The 18,315-nt window shown below is 46.7% G+C and overlaps 1 protein-coding gene across 1 annotated transcript in view; it reads right to left on the reverse strand.

Moving 5' to 3' along the window:
• Positions 1 to 6,073: 6,073 nt before the first annotated feature.
• The window catches only part of LOC140717824 (uncharacterized), a 29,263-nt gene continuing 17,021 nt past the window's right edge, over positions 6,074 to 18,315 (reverse strand). Inside the window, exon 3 of the mRNA XM_073031547.1 lies at positions 6,074 to 8,328. Within this exon, the coding sequence (XP_072887648.1) occupies positions 6,925 to 8,328 (1,404 nt within the window). The 3' untranslated portion in view covers positions 6,074 to 6,924. The remainder of the gene's footprint in view (positions 8,329 to 18,315) is intronic.

The following is an 18,315-nucleotide window of genomic DNA, read 5'->3' on the forward strand; positions in this document are numbered from 1 at the left end:
CAGGTTCACAACGTGGAGTCTGCCTGCAAGTCCTTTTGATAGATTGTGTATCCTTACATACTAATCTCCCAACCACAATTGCTTTTTGGCCATGATTCTGTGATATCCACAACTTTATATCTGCCAATTTGCAAGATTGTCTGCCTTCTTATGTATAATGTGTGCATTCAAGTATAAAACCAAAAGTCCTGTATTCGTCACCCTTTTCAATTTTGTCCTTCAACACCTCAACCCATTGCACCGACTAATTTTGACTATTATCTGCCTCTCATCCTAATATTCTCAAGATACTCTACCTCTGCTTGTAAACCAACACCCCTATCCTCAGCCCTATTGCTCTGGTACTGAACCCCCCAGCCAGTAGGGTTTAAACCCTACCCAACAGCTCCAGCAAACCTTCCCGCAAGGAGATCGTTTCCCCTCAGGTTTGGGTGTACATCCCTTTTGTACAGGTCATACCTTCCTGAGAAGAAATCCAAATGAAGCCCTACCCTCTGCACCAGTTCCTCTGCCAAATCATCCTATTCTTCTCCTCGTTAGCACGCGGCACAGGCAGCAGTACAGAGGTTGTTACCTCAATATAACCATATAACAATTACAGCACAGAAACAGGCCATCTCAGCCCTTCTAGTCTGTGCCGACACTTACACTCACCTAGTCCCACTGGCCCGCACTCAGCCCATAACCCTCCATTCCTTTCCTGTCCATATACCTATCCAATTTTACTTTAAATGACAATAACAAACCTGCCTCTAACACTGCTACTGGAAGCTCATTCCACACAGCTAGCACTCTCTGAGTAAAGAAATTCCCCCTCGTGATACCCTTAAATTTTTGCCCCTTAACTCTCAAATCATGTCCTCTTGTTTGGAAACAGCCTATCCATGTCAACTCTATCTATCCCCCTCATTATTTTAAATACCTCTATCAAGTCCCCCCCCCAACCTTCTACGCTCCAAAGAATAAAGACCGAACTTGTTCAACCTTTCCCTGTAACTTAGGTGCTGAAACCCAGGTAACATTCTAGTAAATCTTCACTGTACTTTCTCTATTTTGTTGATATCTGTCCTATAATTCGGTGACCAGAACTGTACACAATATTCCAAATTCGGCCTTACCAATGCCCTGTACAATTTTAACATTACTTCCCAACTCCTATACTCAATGCTCTGATTTATAAAGGCCAACATACCAAAAGCTTTCTTCACCACCCTATCCACATGAGATTCCACCTTCAGGGAACTATGCACCATTATTCCTAGATCACACTGTTCTACTGCATTCTTCAATGCCCTACCATTTACCATGTATGTCCTATTTGGATTATTCCTACCAAAATGTAGCACCTCACACTTATCAGCATTAAACTCCATCTGCCATTGTTCAGCCCACTCTTCTAACTGGCCTAAATCTCTCTGCAAGCTTTGAAAACCTACTTCATTATCCACAACACCACCTACCTTAGTATCATCTACATACTTACTAATCCAATTTACCAACCCATCATCCAGATCATTAATGTATATGACAAACAACATTGGACCCAGTACAGATCCCTGAGGCACACCACTAGTCACCGGCCTCCAACCTGACAAACAGTTATCCACCACTACTCTCTGGCATCTCCCATCCAGCCACTGTTGAATCCATTTAACTACTTCAATATTAATACCTAACGATTGAACCTTCCTAACTAACCTTCCATGCGGAACCTTGTCAAAGGCCTTACTGAAGTCCATATAGACAACATCCACTGCTTTACCCTCGTCAACTTTCCTCGTAACCAGTTCTGGGTCCCTGATCAATGGAAGGTTATGCTGGCATTGGGAAGGGTGAAGGAGGAGATCCAGAGATGAGGGAAAGGGTGCAATCAACAGATGGGAGAGGAAGGGTGATAGGAGAAATGAGGACGTGAATGAGTGGAGAAGAGGCAGAATGGGAAGTGGGAACGATTGATCAGGAGTCTCCATGGAAAGGAGGGGAGCCAACACTTTGAATCCATGAACACTACATAGGGGAACGGTAGGAGGTAATGAGTGATCCAAACACGGGTCAGTGTAGTGACCCAGAAACGGCAGAGGTGGGTGAAAGATGACAACCCTGAGATGGAATAGGAGGTGGGTGGAGGGGTGTAAGAAAATGACCTTGAGAAGGGGGTGGGAAAGTTGGTAACCCAACGACAGGGGTTGAGGGTGAATGATGTGACCCAGGAACAGGCTATTGGGGATAGAGTGGGGCAACCCAAAGATAGGGTGAGTGGAATTTAGGAGGGGTAGGGGAAACAGTGGAAATAGTGGGATCGAGGAAAGGGTAAGAGCTACAAGTGCAGGGTGTGGGGATGTCTCAGACTGAGCGGGGGAAACAGGTTGACTAGTAGACGAGGTAGGGAAGTGAATGACCTACAGAATGGTGATGGTAACGTCGGGGTGAATGGTAGCAGTCTAGAGACATGGGGGTGGGGATGTGGTGAGAGGGAAGTGAGCGGCCCAGAGGGGAGAAGAGTGTGGAAAACACCAAACCAGTGTGAGGGGTGTCTCAGAGATGGGGTGCAGGTCACTGGGCGACAGTGAGACAAGGAGAGTGGTGGCAATCAGGGGAGGGTTGGCGAATAGGCAGACTCAGACAGCTGGTGTTAAAGTGTCTTAGCCTGAAATGTCAACAGTTTATTCTCCATAGACTCTGCCCAAGTTCCTCTAGCACTTTGTGTAAATTACATGGTTTTAATAGTAGCTGTGAGAATTGGTCAATATCCATATAAAATTGACAAATCTGTGCAGAAGTTTCATATCAGTTTGGTGACGATTGTCCTTGTGCACAAGTAAATTATGGTTGAAGGAACGAGCACAAGTTGTGAGAATCAGAATTAATATCACCAGCATATGTTATGAAGTTCGTTAACTTTGCAGCAACAGTGCAATAAAATACATGAAAAAAACAGGGAAAAAATGAATTATGTTAAGTATAATATGTATATTAAATAAATTAAAATAAGTAGTGCAAGAACAGAAATTAAAAAATAGTGATGTAGTGTTCATGGTTTCAACGTTCATTTACAAACCAGATGGCAGAGGGGAAGAAGCTGTTCCTGAATTGCTAAGTGTGGGCCTTCAGGCTTCTGTAGCTCCTTCCCAACGGTAGCAATAAGAGAGGATATCCTGGGTGGTGGGTGTTCTTAATGATGCACACCGCTCCTTGGATGCTACGGAGGCTCTACGCATGATGGAGCTGATCAATCAGCTGACTTCGATCCCATGCTGTAGCCAAAACCCTCCTCCCCCCACAACCAGACAGTGATGCAGCCGGTGAGGATGCTCTCCATGGTACATCTAATCTCTTCAACCTCAAATGAAATATAGCCGCTGTCTTGCCTTCTGCATAGCTGCACTGCTAAGTTGGGACCAGGTTAGATCCTCAGCGATCTTGACACCAGGGAACTTGAAATTGATCACTCTCCACTTCTGATCCCTCTATGAGGACTGGTGTGTGTTCCTTTGTCTTACCCTTTCTGGTCCACAGTTGGCTCTTCGGTCTCATTGTCGCTGAGTGCAACGTTGTTGCTGCGACACCACTCAACTAGCTGATATATCTCACTCCTCTGCATCCTCTTGTCCCGAACTGAAATTCTGCCATCAATGTTTGCATTATCAGCAAATTTATAGATGGCATTTGAGCTATGCCTAGCCACAGTCATGGGTGTAGAGAGATTAGAGCAGTGGGCTAAGCACACACACCCCTGAGGTGCGCCAGTGTTGATCATCAGCAATGTGGAGATGGCAATCTACCAATCCACATAGATTGCGGTCTTTGCGTTAGGAAGTCATCGAGGATCCAGTTGCAAAGGGAGTTAGAGGCTCAGGTTCTGTAGCTTTTCGATCAGGACTGTAAGAATGATGGTGTTAAACACTGAGCTATAGTCTATGAACAGCAACGTGACATAGTTACAGTGGCATACAAAAGTTTGGGCACCCCTGGTCAAAATTTCCGTTACTGTGAATAGCTAAGTGAGTAAAAGATGAACTGATTTCCAAAATGCATAAGTTAAAGATAACACATTTCTTTAATATTTTAAGCAAGGTAACTTTTTTATTTCCATCTTTTACAGTTTTAAAATAACAAAAAAGGAAAAGGGCCCGAAGCAAAAGTTTGGGCACCCTGCATGGTCAGTACTTAGTAACACCCCCTTTGGCAAGTATCACATCTTGTAAACGCTTTCTGCAGCCAGCTAAGTCTTTCAGTTCTTGTTCTGGGGATTTTCGCCCATTCTTCCTTGCAAAAGGCTTCTAGTTCCGTGAGATTCTTGGGCCATCTTGCATCACAGCTCTTTTGAGGTCTATCCACTGATTCTCGATGATGTTTAGGTCAGGGGTCTGAGGGCCATGGCAAAACCTTCAGCTTGCGCCTCTTGAGGTAGTCCATTGTGGATTTTGAGGTGTGTTTACAATCATTACCATGTTGTAGAAGCCATCCTCTTTTCATCTTCAGTTTTACAGATAGTGTGATGTCTGCTTCCAGAATTTGCTGGTTTTTAACTGAATTCATTCTTCCCTCTACCAGTGAAATAAATGTTCCCCGTGCCACTGGCTAAAACACAAGCCCAAAGCATGATCGATCCACCCCCGTGCTTAACAATTGGAGAGGTGTTCTTTTCATGAAATTCTGCACCCTTTTTTCTCCAAGCATACCTTTGCTCATTGTAGCCAAAATTCAGCGTCAGAAGTTTGCAAAGGAACATCTAAACAAGCCTGATGCATTTTGGTAACAAGTCCTGTGGAGTGATGAAAATAGAACATTTTGGCTGCAATGAGCAAAGGTATTTGTTTTTCCCTGCAATGAACTTCCAAACATTGCTACTCTGTCATCCAGTGTCAGCGCCACCTCCCGCTCTGTTTCCTTTCTCATCATATGCTCTTACCACTATCCAGGGGCCAAAACTCTGCCCTGTGCTGACCCTGCTCCACTGAGCAACCAACTGACAGCTCCTCATTCTGCTTCCTGGCTTTAGACTACAGTGGTGTGTTCAAAACACTCAGCTGTATGAGACACAGACCTTCAGCTGCAGTGAAAATGGCCCCTATAACTTTGAAATGGGCAGGAATAAGGTGATTAACCACCAAAATGTTATTTTTCTTGGCCCAGAGATTGGAGGGACAAACACGCCCGCCCAGCATAGTTCCCTGAAGGTGGAGTCTCATGTAGATGGTGAAGAAGGCTTTTGGAACGCTGGCCTTTATAAATCAGAGCATTGAGTACAGAAGTTGGGATGTAATGTTAAAATTGTACAAGGCATTGGTAAGGCCAAATTTGGAATATCGTGTACAGTTCTGGTCACCGAATTATAGGAAAGATATCAATAAATTAGAGAGAATGCAGAGACGATTTACTAGGATGTTACCTGGGTTTCAGCACTTAAGTTACAGAGAAAGGTTGAACAAGTTAGGTCTCTATTCATTGGAGCGTAGAAGGTTGAGGGGGGATTTGATCGAGGTATTTAAAATGTTGAGAGGTATAGATAGAGTTGACGTGAATAGGCTGTTTCCATTGAGAGTAGGGGAGATTCAAATGAGAGGACATGATTTGAGAGTTAGGGGGCAAAAGTTTAAGGGAAACACGAGGGGTTATTTCTTTACTCAGAGAGTGATAACTACGTGGAATGAGCTTCCTGTAGAAGTAGTAGAGGCCAGTTCAGTTGTGTCATTTAAGGTAAAATTGGATAGGTATATGGACAGGAAAGGAGTGGAGGGTTATGGGCTGAGTGCAGGTAGGTGGGACTAGGTGAGATTAAGAGTTCGGCACGGACTAGGAGGGCCGGAATGGCCTGTTTCCGTGCTGTGATTGTTATATGGTTAAAACTGCAGTCGGCTTGTCTTCTGCGGTTGGCAGAACATTGTGCAGGAGATTCACGGACAGGGTTCTCACTCGCAGAGTGGTGACTGGATCGCCATCACAGGGTCAGCGAGAGGTGAACAGCAAGGATGGACTGTTATGGAACAGAAATACGGGCAGGGACCAGCTGGATTTGGCCACCTACTGTACACTGAGAGTGTTGTAGATTCACTGAGTACCCGAGACAGAGTTTAAAATAGAACTGATTTATTTATCACAGAAACTCCAGTCCCATTAAATGTGAACATTGGCAGAAACTCCTCCCATCCCCAGTGACCAGGGTGCAGTCCTGGGTTTGATGAGCAGCAGTAATAATTGCGGAGTTCGACATCAACTTGCCCCTGGATACAGCATGTAGCTTATTGAAACCTTTTCCCAGTGTGAGTGAATCCCTTCACACACACGGAACAAAACAGATTTTCCCTGGGCTGAACTCGCCGGTGTGTCTGCAGGGAAGATAACTGAGTGAATCCCTTCTCACACACTGAACAGGTGAATGGCTTCTCCCCAGTGTGAATTCGCTGATGGGTCTGCAGGTCACGTGACCGAGTGAATCCCTTCACACACACGGAACAAAACAGATTTTCCCTGGGCTGAACTCGCTGGTGTGTCTGCAGGGAAGATAACTGAGTGAATCCCTTCACACACACGGAACAAAACAGATTTTCCCTGGGCTGAACTCGCCGGTGTGTCTGCAGGCAGATGACTGGGTGAAAGCCTTTTTGTAGATGGAGCATCTCTGCAGTATGGACTGATTGTTGTGCCAATAGGTTAGATGACCAAGTCAATCCCTTCCCACAGGGAGAGCAGGTGAACAACTTCTCCCCTGGGTGATGTACCTTCAGCTGAGATGGCCTAGTGAATCCCTCCTCACAGTCAGGGTAGCTGTTTGGCCACTCCCCGGTGTGAACTCGCTGATGGTCAGTAAGCCTGATGGTTGAATGAACCCCTTCCCACAGTCTGAGCAGGTGAGCGGTCTCTCCCCAGTATTAACTGACCTGTCAAACTGCCAGAAGGCCAAGTCAATCCACTCCCATATTCTTAGCTGGTAGATGGCCTCTCCCCTGTGTGCACTTGCTGATGTACCTTCAGCTTAGATGATCGAGTGAACCCCTTCCCACAGTCTGAGCTGGTGAACGGTCTCTTCTCAGTGTGAACTCGCTGGTGTGTCTGTAGGTCTCGTGATCGAGTGAACCCCTTCCCACAGTCAGCACAGGTAAACGGTCTCTTCTCAGCATGAACTCGCTGGTGTGACTGCAGGGAAGATAACTGAGTGAATCCCTTCTCACACACTGAACAGGTGAATGGCTTCTCCCCAGTGTGAATTCGCTGATGGGTCTGCAGGTCACGTGACCGAGTGAATCGCTTCCCACACACCGAACAGGAGAACGGCCTCTCCTCTGTGTGAACTAACTGGTGTGCCTGTAGGTTACCCGATCGAGTGAATTGCTTCCCACAGTCTGGACAGGTGAACGGCCTCTCCCCAGTGTGAAGCCGCTGGTGGATCTTCAGCTTAGATGGCATGATGAATCCCTTCCCACAGTCTGAGCAGGTGTATGGCCACTCCCCAGTGTGAACTGACTTGTGTGCCTGTAGATCAAATGATTGAGTGAACCCCTTCCCACAGTCTGAGCAGGTGAATGGCTTCTCCCCAGTGTGAACTCGCTGGTGTACCAATAGGGCAGATGATTGAGTGAATCCCTTCCCACACTCTGAGCAGGTGAATGGCCTCTCCCCAGTGTGAACTCGCTTGTGTGCCTGTAGGTGAGATAATTGACTGAATCCCTTCCCACACTCTGAGCAGGTGAACGGCCTCTCCCCGGTGTGAACTCGCTGGTGTACCTTCAGTTGAGATGACTGAGAGTATGCTTTCCCGCACACTGAGCAGGAGAATGGTCTCTCCCCAGTGTGAACTCGCTGATGTGCCAGTAGGTTGGATGATTGAGTGAATCCTTTCCTGCAGTCTGTGCAGGTGAACAGTCTCTCCCCGGTGTGAAGTCGCTGGTGTCTATGCAAGTGAGATGATCGAGTGAATTCCTTCCCACAGTCTGAACAGGCGAATGCCCTGTCCCCTTTGTGAACTCGCTGATGCTTTTGTAGACTAGATGATCGAGTGAATCTCTTGCCACAGTCTGAGCAGGTGAACAGGCTCTCTGCAGTGTGAACTCGCTGATGTGCCAATAGGTTAGATGACTGTGTGAATCCCTTTCCACACACTGAGCAAGTGAACGGTCTCTCCCCGGTGTGAAGTCGCTGATGTGCCAATAGGTTAGATGACTGTGTGAATCCCTTTCCACACACTGAGCAGGTGAACGGTCTCTCCCCGGTGTGAACTCGCTGATGTACCAATAGGGCAGTTGATCGATTGAATCCCTTCCCACAGTCTGAGCAGGTGAACAACATCTCCCCAGTGTGAACTAACTGGTGTGCCAACAGGTCAGATAACTGAGTCAAACCCTTCCTGCAGTCTGAACAGGTGAACAGCCTCTCACCAGAGTGAACATATCCGTGTGTCGGCAGATCAGAAGGCTGAGTGAATTCCTTTCCACATACAGAACATTTGAACAGTCTCTGTCCCTTGTGAACTCACTGGTGTGTTGGCTGAGTGAGTGAAACCCTTCCTACACACGGAGCAAGCGATCGGCCCCTCACTGCTGTGAATTTTCTGATGTATTGGTGTGGATGACTGAATGAATCTCTTCCCGCAGACGGAACGGGCGAACCATCTTACCGTGGTGTGAACTTGCTTATGTACCTTCAGGCTGGATGACTGTGTAGACCCTGTCCCACACACAGGTGAACTGGCTTCCCCCTCTGTTCACTGTCGTGTCTGCGGTTCACTGAGTGAGAGAATAACACACCAAGAGGAGAATGATAATCCCTGCTGGCAACTCACTAAGTCAAACATCAGACAGGGTTAACGCCTCGTACAGTCAATGCAGTTGAAGAACTGATCTCGAGTGAACAAATGTCGGTTTGTTCTCAGCTCCCCAGTTCCTGTGGGTACACTTCAGACACAAAACTTGTTTCCAGATGGAATGAGCTACCCCTTCATCTCCAAGGATTAACAACAAACATATTGGAGTTATAAATGTCACTCCTTAAATATCCAGCCAGAGAAAGCAAAAATGATTTGCTTGAGATTCCCATACACAAATCCTTTATCATTTCCAACCTGCAAAAAGATTTACAGAAGACATAAATGAGTGAAGAGCACATTCCAGATGAGATCAGTTCAGCCCCTTTGGCGATGTCTGACTGTTACAGAGAGGTTCAACCCAAGTTGGAGGAACAACCATCTAACTTGGCACAGATCAGACATCTGGACCGACGATCCAGTTCTGTCTTGTTTTTCTGTCCGTCTGCCTGTCTTCATTCTGTGACAGGACTGATGGCTGTCATACACAGGCCTGCCAACAGTAGCTGGGAGGTAGACCACAGATTACAATAGGCAAGTCAAAAGGGCAATGTTATGGTAGCCATGGGATATTTTAACATGCATTGGGAAAATCAGGTTAGTAATGGATCTCAAGAGAGTGAGTTTGTTGAATGCCTATGAGATGGCTATTTAGAGCAGTTTGTCATTGAGCCTACTAGAGGATCAGCTATACTGCCTTGAGTGTAATGTAATGAACCAGAGGCGATTAGTGAGCTTAAGATAGAAGAACACTTAGGACTCAGTGATCACAATATGATTGAGTTTGACTTGAAATTTGATAGGGAGAAAGTAAACGCGAAGTACACTGCAGATGCTGGGGTCAAAGCAACACGTACAACAAGCTGATGGAACTCAGCAGGTCGGGCAGCATCAGTGGAAACGAGCAGTCAACATTTCAGGCCGAGACCCTTCGTCAGGACTGAAGAGGGAGGGGGCAGGGGCCCTATAAAGAAGGTGGGGGGTGGGGAGGGTGGGAAAGAGAAGGCTTTCCAAGTGAAAAGCCAATCAGAGGAAAGATCAAGGGGTGGGGGAGGGGAAGCAGGGAGGGGATAGGCAGGAAAGGTGAAGAAGGAATGTAAGGGGAAAGCACTTTGTAGAAGAAGGCAGAATCATGAGAGAGGCAATAGGCAGCTGGAGGAGGAGGCAGAGTGAAACTGGGATGGGGTAAGGGAGGGGGAGGGAATTACCAGAAGTTGGCGAATTCAATGTTCATGCCAAGGGGCTGGAGACTACCCAGACGATATATGCGGTGTTGCTCCTCCAACCGAAGTTTGGCCTCATCATGGCAGTAGAGGAGGCCATGTATGGACATATCCGAATGGGAATGTGAAGCAGAGCTGCAGTGGGTGGCAACCGGGAGATCCTGTCTACTGTAAAGTAAAGTCTGATGTAGCAGTATATCAGTGGAGTAAGGGAAATTACAGTGGTATGAGAGAGGAGTTGGCCAAAGTAAATTGGAAGGAGCTGCTGGCAGGGATGTCAGCAGAGCAGCAATGGCGTGAGTTTCTGGGAAAAAATGAGAAAGGTGCAGGACATGTGTATTCCAAAAATGAAGAAATAATCAAATGGTAAAATAATACAACCATGGCTGACAAGAGAAGTCAAAGATACTATAAAAGCAAAAGAGGACACATACAACAAAGCAAAAATTAGTGGGAAGATAGAGGACTGGGAAGTTTTGAAAAACCTACAGGAAAATCATTGTAGGGAAAAGATGAAGTATGAAAGCAAGTGAGCAAATAATATCAAAGTGGATTGTTAAAAGTAAAAGGAAAGTGAGAGTGGATATAGGACCGCTAGAAAATGAGGCAGGGAAATAATAACAGGGGACAAGGGGATAGCTGATGAACTAAATGAATATTTTGCGTCAGTCTTCACTGTGGAAGACACTAGCAGTGTGCCTGATGCAGTGTGTGAAGGAAGAGAAGTGGGTGCAAGAGAGAAGGTGCCCAAAAAGTTAAAAGATCTAAAGGTACATAATTCACCCACCAGATGAACTGCACCCTACAGTTCTAAAAAAGGTAGCATTAGGGATTGTGGTGGCATTAGAGATGATCTCTCAAAAATCATTGGACTCTGATCTGGTGCCAGAGAACTGGAAAATTGCAAATGTTACCCACTCTTTAAGAAAGGAGGAAGGCAGCAGAAGGAAAATTATAGACCAATGAGCCTGACCTCAGTGGTTGGGAAGATGTTCGATTCAATTGTTAAGGATGATGTGATGGAGTACTTGGTGACACAGGACCAGATAGTACAAAGCCAGCATGGTTTCCTTCAGGAAAAATCCTGCCCGACGAACCTGTTGGAATTCTTTGAGGTGATTACAAGTAAGATAGATAAAGGGGATATAGTGGATGTTGTATATTTGGACTTTCAGAAGGCCTTTGACAAGGTGCCACACATGAGGCTGCTTACCAAATTAAGAGCCCATGGGATTACAGGAAAGTTACTGGCATGGTTAGAGCATTGGCTCATTGGTAGGAGGCAGTGAGTGGGAATAAAAGGATCCTTTTCTGGTTGGCTGCCAGTGAGTAGTGGTGTTCCACAGGGGTTGGTGGTGGGGCCACTTCTTTTTATGCTGTATGTCTAATTTGGATGACAGAATTAGATGGCTTTGTTGCCAAATTTGCAGATGACACAAAGATTGGTGGAGGGACAGGTCATGTTGAAGAAACAGGCAGGATGCAGAAGAACTTAAAACAGAAATTAGGAGAATGGGCAAGAAAGTGGCAAATGAAATACAATGTTGGAAAATGCATGGTCATGCACTTTGGTAGTAGAAATTAATGTGAGGACTATTTTCTAAACAGGGAGAAAATCCAAAAATCTGAGATGCAAAGGGACTTAGTCCTTTTGCATAACACCCTAAAGGTTAACTTGCAGGTTGAGTTGATGGTGAGGAAAGCAAATGCCATATTAACATTCATTTGAAGAGGTCTAGAATACAAGAGCAGCAATGTGATGCTGAGGCTCTATAAGGCACTGGTGAGGCCTCACCTTGAGTATTGTGAACAGTTTTGGGCTCCTCATCTTACAAGCGATGTGCTGGCATTGGAGAGGGTCCAAAGGAGGTTCACAAGGATGAACCCAGGAATGAAAGGGTTATCATACGAGGATATGGCTCCAAAGGTAGTCATAGCCGAAGGGTCTTAGTGGGGACGAGCTCCCACTGCTAAACAAATGCTGTACATGGCGTGCATCTCAAACAGCCTCTGACAACCAAGTCCAACTCCTGGCCTTCACGTGTGGCATAGTTCTTATGCCTGGCAGAGCTGTTCTCACTGACAGGAGAAGGGGCAAAGGCGGACTGCTGGTACCTTAAAACCAGTTGCTCTGGGCAGATGGGGCTCGTTGACCACAGATAGTAGCTCATTTAGGAGAGGGAAACTCCGATTTCAAACCTCCGCTGCCTCGCGGCTATACCCACTCACGGGAAAGACTTTGGAAGTAAACCCTGAGGAAGAATCCGGAGTTGGAGTCCCGAAGGCGGCTGACTGCTGTACCCAGTACCACCAAGGCAATTCCTGCGATGCTGCTGGCACCAAACTATATCGACTTTTGTCATTCCTTTGGACCTGTCATCAGCATGGGTGGGGGGGGGGGGGGGGGGTCCCACTGCATGAGCAACAGACGGATCTCCATATCAATTCTGCCCTGGAGAGGCCACTCCAGCTTCGCTTCAATGACTACCAGAGGTACAGTACCTGTGGTCAACCACGACCAACGGAGGCCACACGTACGAGGAACGTCTGATGGCTGTGGGCCTGTACTCATTAGAATTCAGAAAGATGGGGGGGGGGATCTTTTTGAAACCTTTCAAATGTTGAAAGGCCTAGACAGAGTAGATGTGGAGAGTCTAGGATAAGAGGGCACTGCCTCAGGATAGAGGGGCACCCTTTCAAAACAGGAGATGCGGAGAAATTTTTTTAGCCTGAGGGTGGTGAATTTACTGCCACATGCAGCTGTAGAGGCCAAGTCGTTGGGTGTATTTAAGACAGAGATTGATAGATTCATGATTGGACATGGCATCAAAGGTTACGGGAAGAAGTCCGGGAACTGGGGTTGAGGAGGAGCAAAAAAAAAGGGATCAACGGAGCAGACTCAATGGGCCATATGGCCTAATTCATTGCCTGTGTCTTAGGTGGTGATGTGGCTCAGTTTGTATTATTTCAAATTGTGCTCATGTCCCACAGCGCCACAAAGAGCACAGGATATTACATGACTGGACCTCCTAACCCCAGGTGATTGACTCATTGATGGTATTGCAAATGAATATGAAGGGGAAAGCAATAGTATTTCTAAGTTTGTTATGTGAAATCTACAAGTCACTTGTTACCCAGGGAAAACGTGTTTGACATCACTATGTACCCAGAGAATGGGGCAAAACATGTTCTCACGGGTAGAAAGGTCCAGAACAAGAGTAGGTAGGCGGGAGAACAACGGTGATTTTCGAAAGGATTTTGTTCTTTTTCCTCATGCAGCCCAATTCATGTTTTCATTGACTGCAAGACTCTTCATCCGAGAATAACTCCGAACTATATATTTTTATCGACTTCCTAATCATTGGCTTTAGATAGTTCCATCTGCAACCAATTCCAGTCATCCCGCCTGCATTTTCCAACACGCCCTACCAATTACCGGGGAAAGCGCTGGAATTGTCACCCATGGCTGCCTCTCTACCCAGAAACCCCCACGAACGAGAAACCCCTCTGTTCCCCACGGGCCGGCGATGCACATGCACCTCGGAAATGGCGCCAGCTCCTTACCTCCGCAGCAAAGAGAATGCTCCCCGAGGCCCGGCAACGGATCGTAAGGCTGAGAGAGAGAGAGAAAGGATTGGGAATGTCCCCGGGTGCCCGGTCACGGTGGCTCCGGATTGCATAACAATTAACCCTCAGTCGATACCGGTGTTGATGGAAACTGCCGGATCCACAGTCCCGTTGCGCCGAGTCGACCGGACACCCACTGTCTACTGAGCGCATGCGCCAGTACGGGGTCTGTGTGTTGGGGGGGGGGGGGGGGGGGATTCTATGACATGCGCAGTACTCGGGGACCGGAGTGATCCTTACGCATGCGCACATCAGTGCTGGGTTACGATCCCTTGAATTTCTCCAACAAAAATGCAGTTGGAGCTCAGCAAGTCAGGCAGCGTCTATGGAAGTGAATAAATGATCAGCGTTTCGGGACAGAAAAAGAAGGAAGAAGACGCCAGCATTAACAGATAGAAGGGGAGGGGAAGGAGGATGGCTAGAAGGTGACAGGTGGGTTGGAATGGTAAAGGGCTGGAGAGGAAAGAATGTGATAGGAGAGGAGAGTGGACCGTGGGACAAAGGGAAGGCGAAAGGGCACGGGGGGGGGGGGGGTGATAGGCAGGTGAGGAGAGGTTAGAGGGATTTGTAAACCACAACATGTTTACATAGGTTTCTGCCACTGTAACATTACTCCCCATGCTGCGCCCCAAGTGCCCAGGAGGTGCAAACACATCGTGATGTCCCTCCGGAAAAGTGCAGTGATTTTCTTTGGAATTACTAACTTCACATGGTTAATAACCGATTTTTAGCAGTGCAGAAGAAGAGGGATATTACGGTCACAACCATAGATCTCTCCAAGTTTCCATGCAAGTTGATGCGGTGGTTACGAAGGTGTATGGGGTGTTGGCCTTCTTTAATCGGGGTTTGAAGAAATAACAAGCAGGATTGACAAAGGAGAATCGGGTGATGTTGTGTATTGTGATTTAAACTGCCACCCGAGGCTACTTAACAAGCTACAAGCCCATGGTATTACAGGAAAGATTCTAGCATGGATTAAGCAGTGGCTGATTTGCAGGGTGCAAAGAGTGGGAATAAAGGAGCAGATTAGGAGAATGGGCACAGAAGTAGCAGATGGAATACAGTGTTGGCAAATTATGCTCATGCACTTTGATAGAAGAAATGAAAGGGTTGACTATTTTCTAAGGGAAGAGAAAATACAAAAATCTGAGACACCAGGGTCTTGGGAATACTTATGCGGGATTCCCTAAAGGTTAATTTGCAGGTTGAGTCTGTGATGAGGACGACAAATGCAACGATAACATTCATTTCAAGAGGACTCGAACATAATAGCAAGGGGGTAGTGTTGAGGTTTTATAATGCACTGGTCAGGCCTGACATGGAGTATTGTGAGCAGGTTTGGGCCTGTTATCTTAGAAAGGATGTGCTGAAACAGGAGATGGTTCAAAGGAGATTCACAAAAACAATTCCAGGATTGAACAGATTGTTATATGAAGAGCTTTTGTTGGCTCTGGGCCTGTATTGACTGGAATTCAGAAGAGTAAGAGGTGACCTCTTTGAGACCTACCGAATGGCCTTGATAGAGTGGATGGGGAGAGGATGTTTGCTGTGGTGGGACCAGGGAACACAGCCTCAGGATAGAGGGGTGTCCTTTTACACCAGAGATGAGGATGAATTTCTTTAGGCAGAGAGTGGTGATTCTGTGGAATTCTTAGCCACAGGCAGCAGGGCGTCATGGATATTTAAGGCAGAGGTTGATAGATTCTTGATTAGTCAGGTGTGAGGGGAAGGCAGGAGATTGTGCCATGATGGCAGATCTAAACGGCCTAATTCTGCTCCTATATCTTACGGTTATGGTCTTCTTGCATTCAAGAGCAGCAAGATAATGTCGCATTTCTATGAATTCCTGGTGAGACCACTCTGGGAGCATTATATTCAGTAGGCTGTGGAAGTGTTACAGAGTGCAGAGGAGGTTTAACAGGAGCTGCCTCGATGGCCTTTATTACAAAGGGAATTGAGTACAACAGCAAGGAAATCCTCTTACATTTGTACAGAGCCCTGGTGAGACCACACCTGGAGTATTGTGTACAGTTTTGGTCTCCAGGGTTAAGGAAGGACATCCTGGCTGTAGAGGAAGTGCAGCGTAGATTCACGAGGTTAATTCCTGGGATGTCTGGACTGTCTTACGCAGAGAGGTTAGAGAGACTGGGCTTGTACACGCTGGAATTAAGGAGATTGAGAGGGGATCTGATTGAAACATATAAGATTATTAAGGGATTGGACAAGATAGAGGCAGGAAATATGTTCCAGATGCTGGGAGAGTCCAGTACCAGAGGGCATGGTTTGAGAATAAGGGGTAGGTCATTTAGGACAGAGTTAAGGAAAAATTTATTCTCCCAGAGAGTTGTGGGGGTCTGGAATGCACTGCCTCGGAAGGCAGTGGAGGCCAATTCTCTGGATGCTTTCAAGAAGGAGCTAGATAGGTATATTATGGATAGGGGAATCAAGGGATATGGGGACAAGGCAGGAACCGGGTATTGATAGGAATTGATCAGCCATGATCTCAAAATGGTGGTGCAGGCTCGAAGGGCCGAATGGTCTACTTCTGCACCTGTTGTCTATTGATAGAGCATCAGGACAGGTTGAGCGGGCTACGGCTTTTGTCTTTGGAGCGAAGGATGACAAGAGCTGGCATGATAGAAGAGGACAAGAAAATGAGGCATAGATTGAGTGGAGAGCTGGGGAATTTTCCCAGGGCTGAAATTGTAATGGGGGCAGGAATAACTTTAAGGTGATTGGAGTAAAGTGTGTGTGTGTGTGTGTGTGGGGGGGGGTGATGTCGTATTTAAATTATTTACACAGAGTGGTGTGGGTATGTGTTACACCCTGCCAGGGGTGGAGTTTGAGGCAGATTCATTAGGGACATTTAAACGACTCCTAGATAGTCACATAGATGGTAGAAAATGCTGGGTTATGTAGGAGGGAACATTGGATTGATCTTAAGAGGTTTCAAAGGCACATTTAATGTCAGAGAAATGTATACAATATACATCCTGACATGCTTTTTCTTCACAACCAACCAGGAAAACAGAGGAGCATCCCAAAGAATGAATGACAGTTAAATGTTAGAACCCCAAAGTTACCCCCTAGCGCCCCGCCTCCCGTCAGTAAGTACAGCAAGCGACAAAAACATCGGTACCGCCACTGAGCACTCCAGTTTGAGCAAAGCTATAGTAAAGGCACAGACCTGCAGTTAGTCCAAAGACAATTCACTCACCTGGTATTCAACACACCACAGGCTCACTCTCTCCCTAACGAAGGAGAAAGAGATGTCTCCATTTCACAGCGAGAGGGGAGACATAACAAACAACTCATTGGTTTACGATGTTAAAAGTCCGTTGTGTCTCCTTTTCCGACCTCTGCCATGAGATCTCAGGTCTCTGGGTCACAGTCAAATATGCCTCAGCTCCCACGACACACTATCTTGCAGGAGTTTCTGGGCTCAGGATGACATTGTGGGATGAAGGGCCCATACTGTTCTATTAAATCAGATCTCACATTATTAAATCTACTGTGTTTCAATGTGAATTTCAGTTCAGAGCGATTTTTACCATATCGAACTCCTGAACTTCTTTCAGCATTTTATCCAGCTTTGCCAACTCTTTCCGCATTTCCACAGAGGATTCCTGCATCATTCCCTGGGACTGGGAGGCTTTCCCTGTCACCAGACTGAGACAGAGTGGGGAAACCTGTGTCAGGGATCCCTTCTCTGTGAGTTCCTGTGAGCAGTGAGCCTCCTGAGTGACAGACTGAGCCAAACAGAATGGCGATGGGACATCCCAATGGCTTTGAGCTTGGGAACAGTCACCCATTCTGTAAATCTCTGGGTTCAGTCCTTAGCAGCAAACTACTGACTGGAAATTACAAATGAGAGTATTATTAGACTCGTAGAGCACCGCAGCATAGAAAGATACCCTTCAGCCCATCTAGTCTGTGCTAACCTGTTTTTCCTGCATGGTGACATTGACCTGCATCACAGTTCCTGGTAGCCCTCTCAACCAGGTACTTATCCCAATTTCCCTGAAATGTTGCAATCGAACCCGCACCCACCACTTGCGCTGGTAGCACGACCCACACTTGCACCACCCTCACCCTAATGCAATGTTCCACTTAAATACTTCACCTTTCACCCTTAACCCTTAACCCAGATCTCTCGGGGAGGGGGGGCAGGGGGTAAAAATGTAGGTGGAGGAGGAAGATGGGGTAGAGGGGGAGGGTGTAGGCATTGTGAGGGGGAAGGTGGAGGGGTGAAGATAGGTGTGGGGAATGTTTATACTTACTACCTTTTAAATAAAAGTAATTGTTTCAACAAACTTGCTGCAAACTTACCAACGGACCTTGTACATTGTCATTCAAATTGCTGGTTGTCCTCTAACAATAATGGGCCTAACACTGAGCAACCAGTCACGGGGCTCGAGACCAAGAAACAGCCTTCCAACATCATCTTCTGATTCATACCATCAAGCCAATGGTGTATCTGATTAGCCAGCTCTGCCTGGATCCCACGTGATCAGACTTTCCATGGCAGCCCACCATGCTGAACCTCATCAAGGCCTCACTGAAGCCCGTGTAGGCCACCTACCTGGGGCAGAGGTTTCTGAGACTGGAGGCATAGACTTAAACAGGAGTCAGTGATTTAGAGGGATCTGAGGAAGAGATTTTCCC

This window comes from Hemitrygon akajei, chromosome 28 (genome assembly GCF_048418815.1).
Source record: "Hemitrygon akajei chromosome 28, sHemAka1.3, whole genome shotgun sequence".
NCBI lineage: Eukaryota > Metazoa > Chordata > Chondrichthyes > Myliobatiformes > Dasyatidae > Hemitrygon > Hemitrygon akajei.